At 52.8% G+C, this 20,201-nt stretch overlaps 2 protein-coding genes across 10 annotated transcripts in view; one reads left to right on the forward strand and one right to left on the reverse strand.

Annotated features, from left to right (window-relative positions):
* The window catches only part of LOC112429437 (fructosamine-3-kinase-like), a 598,793-nt gene that overhangs the window by 30,783 nt on the left and 547,809 nt on the right, over positions 1 to 20,201 (reverse strand). For 6 of the 8 annotated variants that reach the window (XR_011613969.1, XR_011613968.1, XR_011613967.1 and 3 more), the window contains one exon: positions 3,741 to 9,803. The exons of 1 other annotated variant lie outside the window; for it this stretch is intronic. Coding sequence is in view for 1 of the 7 variants with exons in the window: in XM_071080224.1 (XP_070936325.1) it covers positions 3,741 to 3,883 (143 nt within the window). In the remaining 6 variants the exon portion in view is untranslated. The remainder of the gene's footprint in view (positions 1 to 3,740; positions 9,804 to 20,201) is intronic. One more of the 8 variants, XM_071080224.1, reaches the window with a different exon arrangement.
* Positions 8,199 to 19,443, forward strand: LOC105497377 (ral-GDS-related protein-like). Of its 2 annotated transcripts, XM_024797814.2 has the most exons (13): positions 8,199 to 8,339; positions 8,766 to 8,876; positions 11,110 to 11,282; positions 12,651 to 12,844; positions 12,986 to 13,308; positions 14,072 to 14,287; positions 14,657 to 14,760; positions 15,260 to 15,329; positions 16,891 to 16,965; positions 17,464 to 17,538; positions 18,131 to 18,154; positions 18,505 to 18,626; positions 19,127 to 19,443. In XM_024797814.2, the coding sequence occupies exons 1-13, from the start codon at positions 8,199 to 8,201 to the stop codon at positions 19,164 to 19,166; spliced, it is 1,668 nt and encodes a 555-aa protein (XP_024653582.2). In that variant the 3' UTR covers positions 19,167 to 19,443. The 2 variants fall into 2 exon arrangements, with proteins under 2 accessions (XP_024653582.2, XP_070936296.1); XM_071080195.1 differs by lacking the exons at positions 18,131 to 18,154; positions 18,505 to 18,626; positions 19,127 to 19,443 and having other exon boundaries at positions 17,464 to 18,074.

Below are 20,201 nucleotides of genomic sequence, written 5' to 3' on the forward strand. Positions count from 1 at the left end.
GTTACCAGGACCTCAAGCCCTCATGTGCTAGCTGAGGGTATCCTTTTCCCTCTCCCAGGCCTCCCTGGTTGCTGGGTCTCTGGATCCTACGGGCTCAGGGGCCCTTCTTTTTCAAGTTCTGCTTCACGTGTCTGTGTCCAGCTGAGGGCACTGACCCCATTGCCCCAGTCCCCAGGGCTGATGCCAGGACAGTAGAAAGCTCTGTGCTGGGGCATAGCCAAGGTGTCCCCCATGGCTCTGGTCCACACATTGGCAGCTGGGCCTTGTGTCCCTCTGACACCAGATCCTAGGGTTTCTGGCTCTGCCACCTCTGCTGTGATGCTCCATTCCAACCATGTGGCTCAGCAGGGAGGGGCACTACACACTGTCCCTTCTCCCTACTCCTTCTGCATTCCTACACGCCCTGCACAGGAGCCCTCTACCCTCCTCCTTCTGTTAGGAGAATTCAGAAGATACCAACTTTCTCCTCTTTTCCTTTCTGTAGTGGAGGTCCCGGCAGGATCCCCTCATGAGCTGTGAGGGTTAAATGGGAGAAGGTTGGCCGGGCACGGTGGCTCAAGCCTGTAATCCCAGCACTTTGGGAGGCCGAGACAGGCGGATCACGAGGTCAGGAGATCGAGACCATCCTGGCTAACACGGTGAAACCCCGTCTCTACTAAAAAATACAAAAAACTAGCTGGGCGAGGTGGTGGGCACCTATAGTCCCAGCTACACGGGAGGCTGAGGCGGGAGAATGGCGTAAACCTGGGAGGCGGAGCTTGCAGTGAGCTGAGATCCAGCCACTGCACTCCAGCCCGGGCGACAGAGCAAGACTCTGTCTCAAAAAAAAAAAAAAAAAAAAGGGAGAAGGTGTACTGAGCTTGAAGCACAGGCAGGTCCCACAACAAATGCTCACAAAATGGAAGCCTCTGCCACCATCTGCCTCATTCCCATCAACCCAAGTAGCAAAGAGCCACCCCTGGCCTCCCAGTACCTGGCCTGTGTGGGGACATGTTGGGGCCTTCTGCCCACGGAGACAACAGAGGAGAAAAAAATCATGTCCCCTCAGTTATGGGCCAAAGGGGAGCCCCCGGCCCAGATGCCCAGACACACCTCTCCTGACCAGTCCAGGAGGAGGGTGTGAAGCAGGGGCCAGGTTCACCCTGGGCTCCCATAGAAGATAGAGAGGCTGTAAGGCCCCCAGCAGCAGTGAGCAGAGAGAAGCTCTGGGAGGGAGGGAAAGGGTGCTGGGTCCTGGGGGCTCCCAGGCTTGACCTGTACAGGGCCATCTGCTGCTCAAGTCCGAGGCAATGTGGGACTGAAACAGCCCAGGCCTAGGTGAGACCCGGAGTGTGCCTACTTGTGCACTATGGGAGGGAAAGACTGTAGTCCTGGGGTGCCCTAGGAATACTTGACCCTGCCCTGCCCAGACCTCAGGCAGCAGAAAAAAGCCCTCATGAAGAAGATAAGGGACAGAGGATACCCGGAGTTCTGTGTGATCAGTAAAGGTGGCCTGATGACAGCCATGACTTCAAACACAATTTGAAGCTGGATCCAAGGCTGGAGAGCAGGGGGAGGATGGGCATGCCGGGTGATGGGCATGGCAAAGGCACAGGAGTGATGGTGGCACACAACTGTGGCTGACGCACATGGGCCCTAGTTGAGGAACCCTGAATGCAGGTGTCTGCATCAACAGTCAACTCAGAGACCCCATTTTCCATGCCAACTGGCCTGCCCACCACACAGAAAGGCCCTGTACACTGTGCCATGTGGCTGGCCCCGCATTGGGCCAGGCCTCCATGAGGATAAGGAAACATGGGAGGCAGGAGGTCGGGGCCTTGCCCTGGGGAGGGAGAAGAATGGAACACAGGCAGTGGTCATTGACCAGAAGAGATGGAATGAGCAGAGGATGCTACCAGGTAGTGAGTATAAGGAATCATATAGTTCAAGGTATTCATCTGACATATACCAGAAACTCACACAAAATAAGAAAATACACAAAACCACATAATCCAACAAAACTTTGGGCAAAGAACCGAGAGACATTTCTGAAAAGAAGGCAGGAAATGAACAGGTAAAAAAAAAAAAGTTTGTCCACATCACTAATTATCACAAAAATGTAAATCAAAGTCACACTAAGATAGTGTTCCCATCCACATAAAATGAATGTTGCCAAAAGCAAAAACAGAATTCTTAACAGGCAATCACCAGCATGCACCTGCAGACAGGGAACCTCTTAGACACTACGGTTGGGAATGGAAATTGGTGTACACACTACGAGCAATAGTCGGCAGTTCCTCCTCCAGCTAAAAATATAACCACTATATCATCCAGCAATCTCAGCACTGGGAAATACAAAGTACATGGATGTATTATGCTCCCCGATTACAAATGACATAGAAGAGCTACAGAGATCCAAACAATATGGTTTTGGCATTAACATAAAAATACAGAACAGACACAATGAGGGAACCAAATACCAAACCCAAATTCATATATGATGGACGCATTTGAAAAAAATATACCCAGGGGATGGGAGACTCTGGGCTGCCTTCGGTCGGGCTGCAGAAGTGTCCTGGGGGGACCTGAAGCTGCCTCTCACCTGCGCTCTGGATGGTTTCTACTCCATGAGGATTTCCAGAGTTTCCCCTCAGCCACCGTCAGAGTAGGGCTTCTATGGGGCTGCGACCATCTGTCCCAGCCTTTCCTGTCTCCATGACACACCGTGTGACCTACGTATACTGCAATATGTAGCTGCGTGTACTGAAAGTGTACAGTTAAGATGACCTACAACCGATGCTACTCGAAGTCTTCCAGAGATTTTTCAGATATCTTCAGACCAAAACAAACTAGTGACATTCCATGGTGTTGCAAACTGGCACCAGCAACTGCACAGAAACAGCTCCCTATGCACCATCAGACACTCTCCAGACCCGCCCCTCGCTCACAAATGTAACAAACGAGCATGAACCCAGGCAGTCTTCACTCCTAAGGGCTACATAACAACCTCTTATCGGTCAGGAAGCCTTTGATCTGGGCCAGGATGCTGACGCACAGGGGTTAATTGTGCCTCTAATGCTGAGTGTTGCTTCCCCTCACTGGGTTAACCCCTACCCTTGCACCAACAAGGGCCCCCAAGGAAACTGCTGTCTGACATCCAGGAGCCCAAGTGGAATGTTTCAGTAACTTGGATGGCCTTGGCTGTCTCTAGTACCAGCCTTTCCCTCTGTGGGGCTCACTCCCTGACTCTTGCTTGTGCAGACCAATCTAAAGTGGCTGAGATCTCCTGCTCCCTCAGCCTCCCGGGTCACCCTGATGGCATCATGCTGGCCATGGGCAGGTGCCTCCAATCAAGAACGAGGTACCCACAGGCTGAGTTCCCTGGTGTGGGGAACAATGCCTGGGGTCTCCAGACAGCCTACCCGAGGTAAAGAATCCAGCTCTGACACTTACAGCTGAAAGACTGTGTGGCAGAAAAGGAGAGACTCTCTGGGCCTGTCTCCTCTTCTGGCTCACTGGATTGTTAGGAAAATTACTGAGACACTGGGCTTAAAGCTCTCAGCCTAGGGCCCAGAATGCCACAGGAAATCAAATCAGGGTGACCAAGAACTGAAGACTTCTCCTTGGCTGGGAATGGGGGATCAGGGTTGCAGACACAGGGGCACAAAACGATGCTTGTGTCATAAGAGAAGAAACTGGGGATCTGGTCCACCACAGGCTCCTCAACCTCAGTGTGAGGCCTTGCTGGGCCCTGAGCTCACCTCCCCATTGGGAGTCCATTATGACTGCAGTCCAGAGGGGTCAATGTCCTCGCTGATGCCGGAAAGAAGTCCCGGGAGATGCGGAGGGCATCCTGTACTGGCAGGCAGTCTGGGTGGTCCACAGGTGTGTGCTTCAGCAGGTCCTGGGAAGGGATGAGGTGGTGATTTGGGAAGCCGTGTTTCTGGTGCTCAATGAGAAGTCCCTGGGGAGTGCTCAGTCCTCACCGAAAGAATTCAAAGGGCAGGTACTCACGGACTCACATTCATGCCTGCAAAATCTGAACTGAAAATTAGAATCGGAGCAGCAAGGTTGACTCTAAAAGGACCTGAGCTTGCTTTTCTCCCTGCTTCAGTCATTACTCTTTTCTCCTGGCAGAGGCAACCAGGTGGACGCTCATCTCACCAAGCATTTGGAGAGACACCCCTCTACCCACCCTGCAGCTGCTCCAAGGATCCTGGAGACCAAAAGACAGGGGTTGGGGAAGCAGGATGTTCCTGCCTCCACCAAGAGAGCAACTGGCCAAATGTCAAGCTCAGAAGCTAAGCTCTATTGAGGCTCTGTCCCTGCTGGCATGATCACCACGGACCAGGCAGGCATACTCAGGGCCCAGGATCCCTCTGACTTTTCAAATGGGCTGTTCTCAGTGACTCTGGCACCCACCCACCTGAGGCTCAGTCTTCCAAGAAACTCTTAAGCCCTCTCTGGTCCTTCCAGGGTCTTAACACTCATATGTAAGACCAGCATACTCTGAGTGACTTACTTGTTCAGTGGGCTGGTAGGGCAGAGCTGTTGGGGACAGCACAGAGAAAAAGGACAATGACATACAAAGAACCACTCAACACCTCAGAGACCAGCTTTGTCTCCCACCCGCCTTGCTTCCCACATGAACACCTGCTTGCGGGAAGCCAAAGTGGGTCCACAGCAGCCCCCACCTGTGTTCTCACTCCCAGGGCAGACCAAGCAGCAAGAACAAGTGACACACAGCCCTGGTGACCCTGTCCCCTCCCTATCCATGCCTACTCTCCCATCAGAACCGGCTTCTTCGACAGCTGCCCCAGTCCTGTCCAGGCCTTACCTGGCTCAGAGCAGATGATCCCCTGCACCTCCCACCCTGAATCACACGGCTACACCCAGCACATGCTACAGAGGCCCAGCACACTCTGGGTCACATCCAGAGACTCCACAATAGGAGAGGAGACATGCTGTTTCCCAGGAAGGGCAGCTCCCCAGGCCTGGTCATTCTCCGACTCCTCCAGTCAAAGGCCGGGCACAGCCAGCTGAGATCACCATGCTTCACTCTGACCCACACGACTGGCCTTGCCTCCTCTATGGGAAGAGACCCCTCCACACAGCCTCAAACCCAGACATAACAGGACAAGACAGGCTGGGCGCTAGGGAGGCCAGCCAGATCTCCACACAAAGGCTCCGCTCTTAAGGAGGAGGCAGTCTTAGGGGCAAAAGTTTCCTGAAGCAACTCAGGTCAGGCCTCATATACAAGAGCCCCAAAGAGGCTGCAAAAATACCAGCTCAGCCAGGCAAGAACCCAGGGCCACACCCTTCTGAGACCCAGACACCAAGTGAGGATCGCTGGGATTCAGCAGGAACAGGTGGACGTGACAGCTGATGGACCAGTACTTCCCAACACCCTTCCAGCAAGCAGCTATAAGTCGCCTCTCCCAACGAGTCACTCCACTTCAGTCCTGCACCTGGATGCCTCTGTGCATGGGGTCATGATCTTTGGCCTCCTACCACAGGAGCAGTGAGAGGCAGGATGGTGGCCTGGAAAGAAGGATCTTAGACTGTATGTCCCATAGGACCAGGTTGTGAGAGATCCCACAGCCAACACTCACGCCCCAGGCAACCCCCAAACCCAACAGGTCCCCAAAGCCCTCGATATAAATAGCCTATGCACTGCTAAGCAGACACTTCAGGGAACAATCTGCTGGCTGTGAAGAAGATGCAGCCTCAACAGGGTTTCATAAGCCATCTGCAAGCAAAGCCTTCTTTGCTTAGACGCCCCTTAAAAGCACTAGGGAAGCTCTTAAAAGATACAGGACTAGGCACAGTAGCTCATGTTTGTAAACTCAGCATTGTGGGAGGCAGACGCAGGAGAACAGCTTGAGGTTAGGACTTTAAGATCAACTGGGGTGGAATAGTGAGACCTCATCTCGCAAAACACAAAAATTAGCATGGCATGGTGGTGCAGGCCCATAGTCCCAGTCACTTGGGAGGCTGAGAAGAGAGGATTCCTTGATCCTGGGAGGTCAAGGCTGCAGTGTCCATGATTGTGCCACTGTGCTACAACCCAGGCAACAGCGCAAGATCCTGTCACAATCAATCAAACAAACGAAAAATCAAAGATGCCTGTCTCCTGCCCCATCAAATAAATCCAAATCTCTGCAGGGTGACACAGGGTATTAACATTTTTAAATTTTGCCTTTGCTGAAGTAAACATGTAGTAATGGCTGAAAACCACTGTATTATGTAAATCCACTTCCTATAACTTATTTGTAGCCCTTTCATACCTAGGAATTTCTACAGACCCTCTCTGTCGGCTTTGGAAGCCAGAATGGGCAGGGCCAGGTGTGAGGTGTCCTAGGACACTGAGGCTAGAGCACAACTCCCAGCTCGGGAGGACCCATGTCTGAGACTAAGGCACCCACCGGGGGCTCAGCCTATCTTAAGAGGGAAAATTACACCTCAGCACCCCAGAGACCCAAAAGAAAGCTCGAGTTCAGCAAATACCTGACAGTGGGCCCTAGAGTGGCAGCCACAGGGAAAACTGCCATTGCACTGTCAGCTCCCTCTAGCCCCCTTTCAGGTCCCAGCAGAAGGAGGTCTCCGATTGAGTTAAGATGTCTCAAAAAATGGTGGGTTGAACCTCAGAGGAGTTATTAATAGGTCTATAGTCACCTGAAGACTCCACCTGATTAGGGCCAAAAATGAGTCCTGGGAGGGCAGCCAGGAAGAAAGCAGGGTAGAGAGGAAACATAGGGAGAGGGGGCCCTGGGACCACGTCGGATATAGAGGGAACTAGGGGAACGAGGGCAGCCCTGATGATTGTGCTCCCCACGGCCCCTGCATGCCTGTGTCCCCTGAGAATTCAGGGTGAGGAGCTCACTCTTGCCCTTCACCTGTTCCTGGGCTCTGGCATGCTGCCCTGCTTCCTGCCCCAGCCTCACCCACTCTCCGCACTCCTCACCACTGATGTGGGCAAGCTGATCTCTCCGGTTTGCTGGGCTCTCACTCTCTGCCCAATGGCACCAAGTTAACTTCTTTCCATGCTTTATTTTCTGTGTGATTAAAAAGGGAAGCAATTCTCACCAATACCATTTCTCAGAGAAGAAAACAGGCACAGGGATGCTCTATGACTTTCTCACGGTCACCAAGCTACAAGTGGGAGCTGGGCTTTGCATGGAGGTCTACCCATGCTCCTAAAGTTGAGCCGTCCTCCAAGGAAAGGACAGCACCTGTAAAAGCTCAGTGAATGGGGCGGGAGTATCCTCACTAGAGCCCAACCAGGCTGGTACCCTGATATCCAACCTCCAGCCTCCAGAACTGGGAGAAATACAATTCTGTTTTTGATGAGCTCCCCAGGCTATGGCTCTTTGCTGTAACATCCTGAAGTGGTCCTGAAGTGCTATTCCACCATCTGTGTCCTATTCCATCATTCAGAAGGGAGTCACTAAGCCCTCAGTGCTGTCTTTGTGGATGCTGCCCACCCAAGGCTGAGATGACGCACAGGGTCTGGGTCTAAATAAAATAGGAAGGCATTGGAAGGTGCAACGTCAGAGAAGGAGGATGTCTGAATATCATTTAACCTCAACGTCTACTGGTGCAGCATGAAAGACGAGGCCCAGAACAAAAGTGGCTTTTCCTGAGATCACACTGTGGACCCCAGGCCCACTGGAGTTGTATTCCATGCTACCTCTCACTCTTTCTTGCATTTCTTCCATCTCGAAGGATGTGCAATATCTACAGGGAACACCATACCATGAGTTTTTTAAGATTTATCTCAAACACACCTCAGGAGTCCCCTAGGAAGGAGATGGTAGCGTAACCCCCATTGTGCATGCTGGGGAGTCCACAAAACACCATAGGATTTCTCTAGGGTCTCACAACTGCTAAGATAAAGGCTGTTTGACCCAGCACTGGCTCCTCAAACCTGGGACCCTGGTTACATCCAGGTCTTCCCAAGGTGCTAAAGGGGCACACTTTGGCATAATGGAGAACAGGTAAGGAGGTGACGGGGGAGGGTGAGCGGCCAGAAGCCCAGAGGGGCCTTTGAGTAGGTCTTATGGAAAGGAGGAGCTTACAGGATGGAACCTACAAGATGCGACCTCACTTCCTTGCTAACAGACCCCCAGTAGAACTCAGAATTCTGGTAACTAGGCACCCATATTATACACACAGCCCCATTTCCAGTTCATTTGGTGGGCGACACTCCGGAGAACAACATGTTCTCCTGCTGTGTCCCGACGTGCTGCCGACCTCCTCATCGCAGAAGAGGCCAAAATGAGAGTCTTTCTCAAGAATATAGACATTGGTTCAACCCTCATTCTCGACGCCTCTGGCCCTTTGCCAGAAGGCACCCTCAGGTAACACAGGGCCCAAGGCAGGCCCGTCCAGGCCAGGCCTCAGCTGTGCCCATCAGGGGAGCACCGAGTCCCTCCCCATATGTTTGGGGGAAACAGGAGATGAGGGGCCCTCCCTGGACAGGAGCAGGTAGGTTGTCAGGTGTCTGGAGTCTGATAGGTATGTCAGGCTCACAGTCCAGACCATGCCTGGCAGGATGGGAAGTTCAGTGTCGAGGACACAGTTTGCCACTCAGATGTGAATCCCAATTCATCTGCCGGAGACCTCAACCTTCTCTGGCTGGAGGTCTATGCAGATGCTCCTATGTGCCAAAACTTGTTGGGGTGGGGGGGGCCAGGAAGGAGTTGTATTGTGGGTGTCCCACTGTGGGGTCAGCCAGGCAGGCCACCAACACCTCTTGGCCCGGCTCTCGGGCACTCTCTTTGCAGAGCTCCACACAGCAGATCAAACAGGAGCTGTTGGATGGATTCCATTTCTCCATCTTCCTCAAAGACGGGCAGGTGCCCCATGCCAACAACCACGGCCAGTGCTGGTCTGGGGTGAGACAGGGCACAGAAGGGTCTCCACAGACAGGGACTCCAGAAAACCAGGGTGGGCCCAGGACTCAGACATGAATATGGGGACTCCCTAAGCTCTGTCCTAGGAATTTCCCACTTGAATGACCCACTGTCCTCTCCCAAAGGAATCTGGCTGCCATTAGTCCCCAGTGGCAACTTGGTTACAGGCAAAATCCCTTTCATCTATCAGAGGAAGATCAGAGAAAATCCTTCTGTTTTCACTTGATGCTATGCCAGGAGTATCTCAACACGTTGCCACAACAATTGAGTATAATGGTAACACTGTAGCAACATACTCATACTGTTATCATTGTAGCTCCCCACCCTAAGTGGATCTCCGGCAACGGGCAGTTCCACTGTCCTGTCAGACCTCCTCCAGGACTTAAAATCCAACATTTTTACACAAGCAAGTGGGGGGTGGGGGGGGGGTGGGGCGGGGCACCGATTACAACAAAAGAAGGTGAAGCTACTCTATGCATGTGTGTTTAAAGTGTCATCAAACAGAACTCATCCCTGTAGCCCCACCAGGCAGGAGCTGCACCCTCGCATCTCACTGTAATATTCCTTAAGGGAGGCCATGTTCCACAGCGGGTCAGCCTCTCAGTGCTGGTGGAGCCTGTCGTGATAAAATTTCCTTTCTAGGCAGCCTTTCTGCAGGGAGCATAATCCTATGTGTGTCCTAATAGGCTGGAGCAGTTTGCCAGGGCTGCCATAACATGGCACGCTCACTGAAGGGCTTAACCACAGAAATCTGGTTCCTCACAATTCTGGAGACTGGAAGTCCAATGTCAAGCTGTCAGCCTGGGGTGGTTTGTCTGGGCCTCTCTCCTTGCCGTGGAGATGGCTGACTTCTATCTCGGTCAGCACAGGGTCTTCTCTTCAACTTCTCTGTGCGCTCACCACCTCTCCCTGTAAGAACCCCAGGCATATTAAATTAGGGGCCACCCTAATGAACTCACTTCACCTGAATTACCTCTTGGAGAACTCTGTGTCCAGACACAGTCACATTCTGAGTCTCTGGGGCTGAGAATAGAAACGTTTACATTTGGAGGAGGGGATATAATTTAACCCATAAAATATACAAATCCCCTGTGGAAGACAGACACCCGGGAAAGGGAAATCTGGGTGAAAGGATGTGCAGATAGCAAGTTTCAACAGCTCTAGCCAGTTGACTTTCCAAAAGGCCTCCAGCAGCCTCAGCCTCTAAAGGTAGCTGCTTCTCTGAACACAGCCTCCCCTGAATACTAACATGCTTTTAACTTTTTGCCAATCTACTGTCTGCGTGGCAGAGAAAATCACCTTGCTTCATTTCCAGTTTCAAACATACATTTGCGTAACCTTTCACGGGTTCCATACCTGCCTGCATTTTCTTTCTTTCTTTTTTTTTTTTTGAGACGGAGTCTCGCTCTGTCACCCAGGCTGGAGTGCTGTGGCCGGATCTCAGCTCACTGCAAGCTCCGCCTCCCGGGTTCCCACCATTCTCCTGCCTCAGCCTCCCGAGTAGCCGGGACTACAGGCGCCCGCCACCTCGCCCGGCTAGTTTTTGTTTTTTTTGTATTTTTTAGTAGAGACGGGGTTTCACCGTGTTAGCCAGGATGGTCTCGATCTCCTGACCTCGTGATCCGCCCGTCTCGGCCTCCCAAAGTGCTGGGATTACAGGCTTGAGCCACCGCGCCCGGCATCTGCCTGCATTTTCTATTCCTCAAGTTGCCTGGCAGATTCCGGGCCTTGGTATGCATTTCTTCCCACCCTGGAGTCTTCCAGCATTTTCCCCTTGCCCAAGGCTGGGATGGACGTAGCTGTTTCTCCAGACTCACATACATCTTAAAGAACAAAAACAATCATATCTCTATGAGTCAAAGGGTTCTTGTCCTGTGCCCTGTAGCTAAAATGAGGAGGGGACGAGGCCTCCCCTGGCCTTGAGGACTTGCAGGGATGATGCTCCTCATGCAGGCGGTTGATACACAGGGTGCCGTTGCCCCACAGCTAACAAACACCGTGACGATGCCTTGAAGGCGTGAATCATTTTATCACTTTCCATCCTCACATGCAATTTTACTTTGAAAGCCTAGAACCCTTTCACCATGGGCACCCAGGTTCTCCACATGCACAAGTCCCTGAAGGGTTGGTGCTTCTTGGTGTGACTTCCAGATCTCGATCCTCTGGTGGCTCATGGTGTTACCACTGACTCCCATGTCCCTCCTTGTCCCCCTAGTATGGAAATGAGATCTGCAGGATGCCAACTTTCCAGCCCGGCACAAGGGAGAAGCTGTTGGACTCCCTGGTTCCAGCCTTGCTAACTAAACCCATCTCTTCCTATGCCACCTGCCTGGGCCCCTCCTGGGACTTTATCACCGTGCCACACTTTTTGGAACTACTGGTTAGAAGGTGAGTGTCCGTCCCCTCCAAGGCAGAGAGGTGCCTCTGTCCCCTACTGGCTGGGTCTTGAAGATGCAGCTCTTGGAGCCTCGGATGGCTCCTCTGGAACAGGGAGTAGTGAGAAGATGAACCTCACAGGGTTCTTGTGGGGACTGAACGATTTACGACTTGGCAAACAAAGGGGTCCCTAGAACCTAAAACTCTGGAAAATCTGCTGTGGGTGCTGTGATTCATGTTTATTATTTTTGTCTTCCCCCTCACTGAAGCACCTCTCAGCATTCTGTCTCAATGGCCCATATCCTTTGCAGTTTGGAAAAACACACAGAAAGCAAGTCTGCAATGGCATTGGTAAAGGATGTCTGAGATTCCTTCTGGCTGGTCTTTCTTCTTGACACAGACAGAAGAGGGGTCCCTTGGTGCTGAAAAGGGAGCCACAGGCCCACAGACATCTGGAGAGGCTCACTGGGGTTCTCCAACGGTTGAAGTTCACTCATTCAACACATACATACAGAACACCTCATTTGTGCATTGTTCTTGTGGCTTGGCATAACTTCATAAACAAAATAATCCCTGGGTCTCAACTCTACCCACAGTCAGGCGCTCATAGGAGACAGAATAAACAGGTCATATCTACAGAATGTTAGAGGGGAAACCCTCATGGCCTCCTCTACATATGGTGGCATCCTCCCAGATACTGACGAGAATGACGGAGCCCAGCAACAAGTATAAACTGGGTGGATTTAGGGTTCTGAAGGGTCTTTTCACCCACAAAACATGGGGGAAAAGATGTGTAACCTGGCAGGGGAGAGACTAAAGGAGCACTGGGGCTCATACTTGTAATTCACACAAGGCAGCTGACGTCTAGGGATTTCCCCTGCTAGAGGCAAACAGTGAGTTCTGTAAATACAGAATTAGTTCCCCTACAAAGGAGAGGGGAGGTTGGGGTCACAGCTGGCCACAAAGAGACCCATTCCCCAGCACCATGGCTATGCAGCTCTCCCTGTCCTCCTCCACCCAACATCTGCATCTACCCTCCTAACCCCAGGACCAGGGGACCCAGAGCTGGAGCTCTGATGAGCAACCTGCTCATAAATCAGGCTGGAGCTGCAGTCTTAAGTGTCCAGGTGCACAGTGCTGTGATCCAGGGCCTTTGGGAAGAGAATGTCAGTGGAATGCCGGGGCGCGCAATGGTCTGTACAGTCCTGCTGCATGGCCAGGTCTGCCCCTTAAAGGACAGCACTGATGACCTGGGGTAGGGTGAGGCTGTCCTCTACACAGGCAGGAAGAGGCCAGGGACCCAGAACCACGCAAGTGTGCCCTGGAGGGTTCTGTGGGAGAAGGCCAGGTCTCTGACTCAGCTGTCCACTCCATCACCAGCACCACAACCTCCATTTTGTTCACCTGGCCCCTTGAAAACACTTCAGTTTGCTATCAGCCCCCACAACGGTCATCTTTCCGGATAAAGCTGGCCTTCAGGAACTTCGCCTGGCCTGGACTGGGCATGGAGGACCATCAGGAACTTGTCCTAGGCCAGTTGGTGCTTCCGGAGCCTAATGAGGCCAAGTCAGATGGTGAGGTGGCTTGCAGTCTGGAAGACTTTCCAAGGGTGGTGTTTAGGGGCTACAATTCCCTTAAAATTCCATCCGGTCATTTCTGTACTTGGAAAACCCAGTAAAAAGTGACTGCTATGGTGACCTTTTCTCCTCTTCCAGATCCTGCGCCATCTCCTGGGCAACACGCGTTAACCATGCTGACCCTGGAGCCAGCACCGCCACTGCTGGCGGACCTGGGGGCTGCTCTGGAGCCAGCGTCAGGTGCAGCCCTGGGTGCACCAGGATATCTACATTCAGCACCAGCACCAGCACCAGCACCAGGGCAAGGGCCCCTTTCAGGAACACTGCTGGAGCCGCAGTCAGCCCCAGAGGCCCCCTGTCCCTGTCCCGGGAGTGTAAAGAACCAACCCCCTGACGAGCTATCTGATGTAACGACCTTCCCTCCCAGGCTGCTGGCAGAGCAGCTGACCCTGATGGATGCGGTGAGCAGCTGGGCTTTGCAGGCTGTGCCTCTGGCATCAGCTGTCTCAGAGGAGCCTCTCTCTGAGGAGTGGCCAATACCCCGGGTCCAATTGCACCTCTACTTCTTACCAATCATGGGATTTGGATGAGTTTCCTCATCCACAAGCCTTCCCTGTCTGCATGTGGACAACAGAGTTGGGACATTGCCCGTGCCAGCTCCACAGAGGGACTGTGCAGACTGAAAGACAGGGGATAGATAGAAAGCAGGGCAGGGCAGGTGATCACTGAGGGGCAGGCAGGGCCATGGGTCACTCACCCAGCTGCTCAGGAGCCTCACGACCCTCAGCGCTTATTAGGTGCCTGATGCATACTAGATTCTATGACAGACACCCAAACAGAGCCCATAGTTGCATCTGCCACAAGGAAAGTGCACCGGTGAGGAGAAGTAGAGGGCTGATTGGGATGGGAGGAAGACAAGGTCTCAGGACGGGCAGGCCTGAGCCACCTTCTACTCCTTGGAGGGCGGATGGCCTAGGAGAAAATGTCACTCTCTCTTCCCACTCTCATGGAGTTTTGGGCCATGATGCATTCAGGGGCCTCGGTGGGCAAAATATCAAACCCAGGGACTCCCACACATCTGGAGCCCATTTTAAAGCTTTCTGAGCTCCAGCTCAGTTCCTGCCAGAGACCATGGATGACTGTGAGCTCAGTCCCTGCCTGGGACTGTGGGTGACTCTGAGCTGGGGTGTGCTCTGTCCATGACACTCTCCTCCTCCCCTAAAGGAGCTGTTCAAGAAGGTAGAGCTCTACGAATGTTTGGGCTCTATCTGGGGCCGACGAGCTAAGGAGGGGAATGAGCACGTGGCACCCACAGTTCGTGCCACCATCGCACATTTCAACAGGCTCGCCAACTGCGTCACCACCTCCTGCCTCGGGGACCACAGCATGAGGGCCCAGGACAGGGCCAGGGTGGTGGAGCACTGGATCAAGGTGGCCAGGGTAAGCCATGGTTGGGCCTGAGGATTCCCTCTCTAAAAATGGGGAACTGCCTCTTCTCCTCCATCGGCTTTCAGGATTGGCATCTGTATCTCTGGCCTAAGCCCTTCACACTCCCTAGGCCCTTCTTGCCAGAGCTTCACTGACCTTGACTCCCATGGCACAGTGGGGGCTGCTCACTTCCAACCTGGGCTCTTCCTTGGGTTGAACTAAAATCCTAGATGAGTGATATGCACTCGACTCCAGGTGTGCCCTCCTGAGGCTCCCTAGGCCTCTGCTTTGTCCAGGAGGGGAGATCTCAGCACAGCGGGCTGAGGCTGAAGTAGGCCGGGCTCCAACTCTGGACCTCACAGCTCACTCTTCCCTCTCCAGGAGTGCCTAAGCCTCAACAACTTCTCCGCGGTGCACGCCATTGTCTCTGCTCTGTGCAGCAACCCAATACATCGGCTACACAAGACGTGGGCAGCAGTGACCAGGTGAGGGGGGCTCTCTCCATGGGAATGCCAGGGTTGACCTAGGGATTCGTAGGTCTCCCCATGTGCCCTCAACGACTCTGAAGGGTTCTTGGAGACCAGGGACACTGGAGGCAGGGATGGGCCCATGGGTGTGGTCACTAAGCTGTCTTGGACTCCTAGGCAAGGATATCCAACTCAGGACTAAGGTTTTTTAATCATCAGGAATAGACTGGAGCCAACTGGAGGGTGTCAGGTGTTTGCACCCAGCAGTGGAACTGTGTCCAGCTGGAAGCTAACTGTGAACATGCAGGGGCTCATGGGAAGTGGAGACGGGCCAGTGGAGGAGCATGACAGGTCCCACCCTGGTCCTCTGGAGTCCTTTTCATCAGAGGACCCCAATGGAAACTCTCACCCAGGAAGTTGGGATTCTCTGGGCTTTCAAATAAAAGGGATTAGATTGGAACTCACAAATCTCCCAGCTTATTCCCAAATTTACTCTTTTTGTTTCCTCTGTGCACAGCAAAAGCACAAAATATCTAAAAGAACTCTACAAAAAAGACACTACATTGAAGAGGGACCTGCTGATCAAGGTACAGTGGAGTCTGGGAGATGCAGCACAAGTGTTTAAGGGTCAGAGAAAAGAGCGAGTTTGGAAGGGCATTGGACCTGGTGTGAAGTGGTTATTTTCCTTTGTTTTGACTTACCTACTAAAAGTAGACCTGAAAATTTCCCTCCATGCCTACCTTGGGCCAACAGGGAGAGGGGTATGAGGGTCCATGGGCACGTGGGGGAACAGGGGCAGGAGGCCCTGGAAATGGGATGTGGCAATGGCTGCTGGGCTGCTGAGCGGGGGTGATGAGCTGCAGCATTAGCAGGGCTCTGGCTCCCACGCTGGTCCATGCTGCTGGCATGGAGCTTCCTCCAGGCTGAGGGATGGTTATGGTAGGTGGGATTTTCTTCCCTCCTCAAACTGGCCAGCAATTCCTCAGGAAGCCAGGCCTCTGCTGCTGCTTCTGTCTGCAGTGCACCTCCATGGGCAGGGGACCTCTGCCCACACTGTGGGAGATGGGGAACGAAAAGAGAGGAAAATCATGTGCCCGGGAGTCCAGTGGACCGCCCAGCTATGGGCACCAATGGGCATGCTCGGGACAGACATACATGTTTGCGGTGACTGCCCGCTCTGCCCTTTGCAGACACCCGAAAACTGTCATGTCACAGGATTCTCACCAGTTTGCAGTGACACATGCTCATGACAAGTATCTCAGGGATTCAGGCATTCCTAGGGGATCCTCCCTGACCAGATCTCAGAATCTGCCATGCAAATGAGAAGGCAACATGTTACCCCACCCAGGATTCTGCAAAACTCTGCCATGTCAGTCAGAGATGGAGCCACAGGAGGCCACATCTTGAGTAGAGGAAGAGAGAGTTCTGTGCACGGAACTCCCCTGAGGAATCAATGGCAACGCAAAATCTTTGGCATGGCTCAAACCAAGTTTGTGTGTCACAGATTCCAGTGGGGCTCGGATAGGCAGGTGCCACTTAACCAGGTCTCCTAAAATGCCCTGTCCCTTTCCCATCACGAATGTGCCTCGTTGGAGACCTAGACACTCAGAGACTCCAGAGAACATGACTCTGATGGGTGGCAGTGCTGGCATATGGGGTGAAGGCAGCCGAGACACAGCCTCCAGGACAGGCAGGAGGCGCCCTGTCTTTTGGGGTCCTGGGGAGTCACTCTCCACTCTGGGTCTCTGTTTGCTCTTCTGGAAAATGAAGGGATGCTGAGCCTGTAGTGCAGCCCTCACATGATGAAAATGAGGTTAAAGAAAAGAAAGCAATTTGAAGGCGCGCATGTCTGGTTCTTCCTCAGAGGGATGAGGATGAAAACAATGGCAACAGCTACAGGAAACAGTACTCAGGAAGCCCTGTGAGGTAGCTGTGGTTTTCATCGCTCTTTACAGAAGAGGAAACAGTCTCAGGGAGGCCCGGCTGCATGACTGGGTGACACACACAGGAGTGTGGAGCTGGGCCAGTGGAATGAGCACTGTGCCAGATGACACACGCCAGTCCCTGGGGATCCAAGTGCGGGGTGGCTGGGGTGTAACTGGGGGAAGGGAGGAGAGCCTCACTGTCTCCATCACTGACACCTCGCAGGCAGGGAGCTTTAAGGTGGCCACCCAGGAGAGGAACCCACAGAGAGCGCAGATGAGGCTGCGGAAGCAGAAGAAGGTGAGCGAGCCTTTTTCATGGAGGGGCAGCAGGTGATCAGAGGACAGGGCTCCCTTCCCCACCAGCTGGAGGCCTCCATATCAAGACAGTGGGGGCTTCCTCCCAGCCCTGTCCTCCTGTGGACACTGGGCTGGGAAAACCTCCATTTGAGAGACCAGAGCAAGGGACTGGGAAAGCTGGACTCAGAGTGGATGTGGGGAAGGGTAAGGCTAGAACCACATGCCCCTGTGAATTGTTAAAATCCCACCATAGAGTGGGATTTTAACAATTCTAATAACTGGGAATGCTTGCTAGACTTGGAGGTCAGCTGGGATAGAGGAGGCAGAGAATTGGGAAAGGCAGCTGAGGGTCTTTGGCTGCTCCGACTGGGAGACCTGGGGAGCGGGGTTCTGGGAGACAGGGGCTGATGAGATTTCATAGGACAGGACCTTGGACAGGCACCTGACGGCCAATACTCATCACAACTACCCCTCCCACTTCCCACCCTTCTTGGCACAGGGAGCGGTCCCCTTCCTGGGGGATTTTCTGACTGAGTTACACAGGTTGGATTCGGCCATCCCGGACGATCTGGATGTGAGTGAGCCTGGGGCAGGTTGGTTGGGAACCAGGATCCTGAGGCTTGGGAGGAGAGGGTCCTGGACCGAGCCCTTAGATCTCAGCCCTTGGCAAACCTCCTCTCCTGAGAGCCTCACAGATGCTCCTGTGGGTGGGGGTATCAAGCCCATCTCATCATCTCTGCGTGATGGAGGCTCCATGGCAGTCACCAGTCCCTATTCCTGAGTGGTGAAGCTGCAGAGCTGCCTGACTGCAATGCTGCTGAGGTGTGGGCTGAACTGCACTCAACCTTTCTCTAGGGTAGTCCCGTAATAGGAGAGTGAAACTGAGCCTCTCCAAAGGCAGGTAGTTGCAGGGTCACTGAGTGCTTTCTTTCTATGAGAGGCCTCAGTTTCCCTGTCTGTCATCAGGGAGGGTTGGGGCAGAAGGTCCCTGAGCCTCAGCTCCCATGCCCCCTGCTCTAGAACCTGGAGCCTGAGGCAGGTCCAAGTCCTGTCATGTGCACATTCCCTGACCCTGGTGGCCCTGGCAGTAGTGCAGAATGGGAAGGGGTGGGGTGGGGCTGGTTGAGGGCCAGAGACCTTTCTGATGGACTCTGTCTGCCTTCCAGGGCAACAGCAACAAGAGGAGGAAGGTGAGCAGCTGGGGCACTCACGTTGCATGAGGGTGGGGATGTGGACATCACAGTCCACCCTGGGCAGGACACTCCCTGGCTCCATCCTCTACATCTTAGGTTTACTGGGAGGGGTTGACAAACACAGGAGGAGGAGACCTAGCCCAGTGGAGAAAGTGGGAAATGGAATGGAATCAAAGACCAGTTCCTGCAGGAGGGGCTTTTTACATCCAACTCTGAGAACAGACTGGGGGCTGCATGGGGCCCCTTCAGAAAACTGCCCCAGGGATCTGCCCCTTCTCCCTGCCTACCAAAAGTACTCTCAGCATCTTCCACCCAGGCCCTGTCAGCAACCTGTCCTCTGTCTCTAGGAGGTCCGAGTTCTGCAGGAAATGCAGCTGCTCCAAGTGGCTGCCATGAATTACAGGCTTCGGCCTCTTGAGAAATTTGTCACCTATTTCTCAAAAATGGAGCAGCTCAGTGACAAGGAGAGGTGAGGGTCTAGGGGATGGGCAGAGGGTGGGAGAAGGCTCCCCATTTTTTTTTTTCCCCCAATATGGTCTGGCTCTGTTGCCCAGGCTGCACTGCAGGGTGACCATCTCTGCTCATTGCACCATCTGCCTCCTGGGCTCAAGCCCTTCCTCAGCCTCTCAAGCAGCTGGGACTACTGCTGTACACCATGTCCCAGGACGTGGTACAGCCTGTACAGACACCATGTCCTGTTGTTCAGCTGTTGTTCTGGTACAGATGGGGTTTCATGATGTTGTCCAGGCTGGTCTCAAACTCCTGGCCTCAAGCAATCCACCCACCTCAGGCACCCAAAGTACTGACATTATAGGTGTCAGCCACCCCACCTGGCCTAGAGGCGGCTCTCCTATGGCCATCTGCAGAAAGCCTATGGCCAAGACTCCCAGGATTTCAGCTGGGCAGGCACTGACAGGGGACCTGATGTGTGGCTCACGGTGGCCTCACAGCTGCCTCTCTCTCCTGCAGCTACAAGCTGTCCTGCCAGCTGGAGCCCAAATCCCAGTAGGCTGGCAACATCCTGCAGTGGCTGGGACCCCACCAGGGTGCTGGCCAGAACACCGGCTCTGCACCATCCTTCACCCAGACCGGGGAACATCAGGGAACCACATCTAGGAGGCTGGCAGCTCAGCTGCATCTGGCCCCTGCTACTCAACACCAGCTGCTCCTGCTGGCCAGGATCAGGCCATGGGACTTTTGCGAGTCAGGCGGGAGACCATTTTATGTTTATTTTCTTTAGTGTATAAGTAAGAGTTTTTTGTTTAACTTTAATTAAAATAAAATTTTAAAACACTATTCAAAATGTTCTATAGTTGTTGGACTGAGAAAAGTAACTGCACTGCAGTAACCGTATACCAGTCTTTAGAATTCATAGTCCAGTATGTCGAATTGAGGCTATGGCTGAACAAGTCATAGAACAGTGTTCACGTTACGCATGGTAATCACTGAACCTTTTCCTTCTTTGTTCAAATTAATGATTGTTAACTCTATTTAAGGAAAACAAACAAAACAAAACAAAAAAGCCCTTAAAAATCATAGCATGTTACCCAATCTACCACACTTGTTCTACTGACCAGCTACTCTCAAACTTAAATTCTAGTGAAATTCAAGTTCCAATGGGGTACTCTACTTTCTTAAGGTTTAAATATTTAATGAATCACTGAAATATTTACTGAAGGGCTGGAGATAGGAGGTATTTAAGCAAGTGGTAGGGCTGGCCTTCTCCAGAAGTCCTGGACAGAAGGGAACTGGCCATCAGTCTCCAGGAGGGAAACTTTTTCCACTATCGATCATCCCAGACTTTCAGACACCTCTCCCCTAAGTGAACATCAAGAAAGGAGAGGATTGTTTGAACCCAGTGTCTAAAGGATTTCCCACAGCTTAATTTGAACACAAACCCCATTGTGCTACATCAGACAAAAACAAGCCAAAGAAATCAACATTTCAGGGTCTGCAATATCATACCTCTAAATCAACACCAAATAAACACCTAAACCCAATCCTGGAGCCACAAAGCTCCTACAAGAAAAGTAGGAGTCTGTAT

The sequence above is a fragment of the Macaca nemestrina genome, chromosome 15 (assembly GCF_043159975.1).
Source record: "Macaca nemestrina isolate mMacNem1 chromosome 15, mMacNem.hap1, whole genome shotgun sequence".
NCBI lineage: Eukaryota > Metazoa > Chordata > Mammalia > Primates > Cercopithecidae > Macaca > Macaca nemestrina.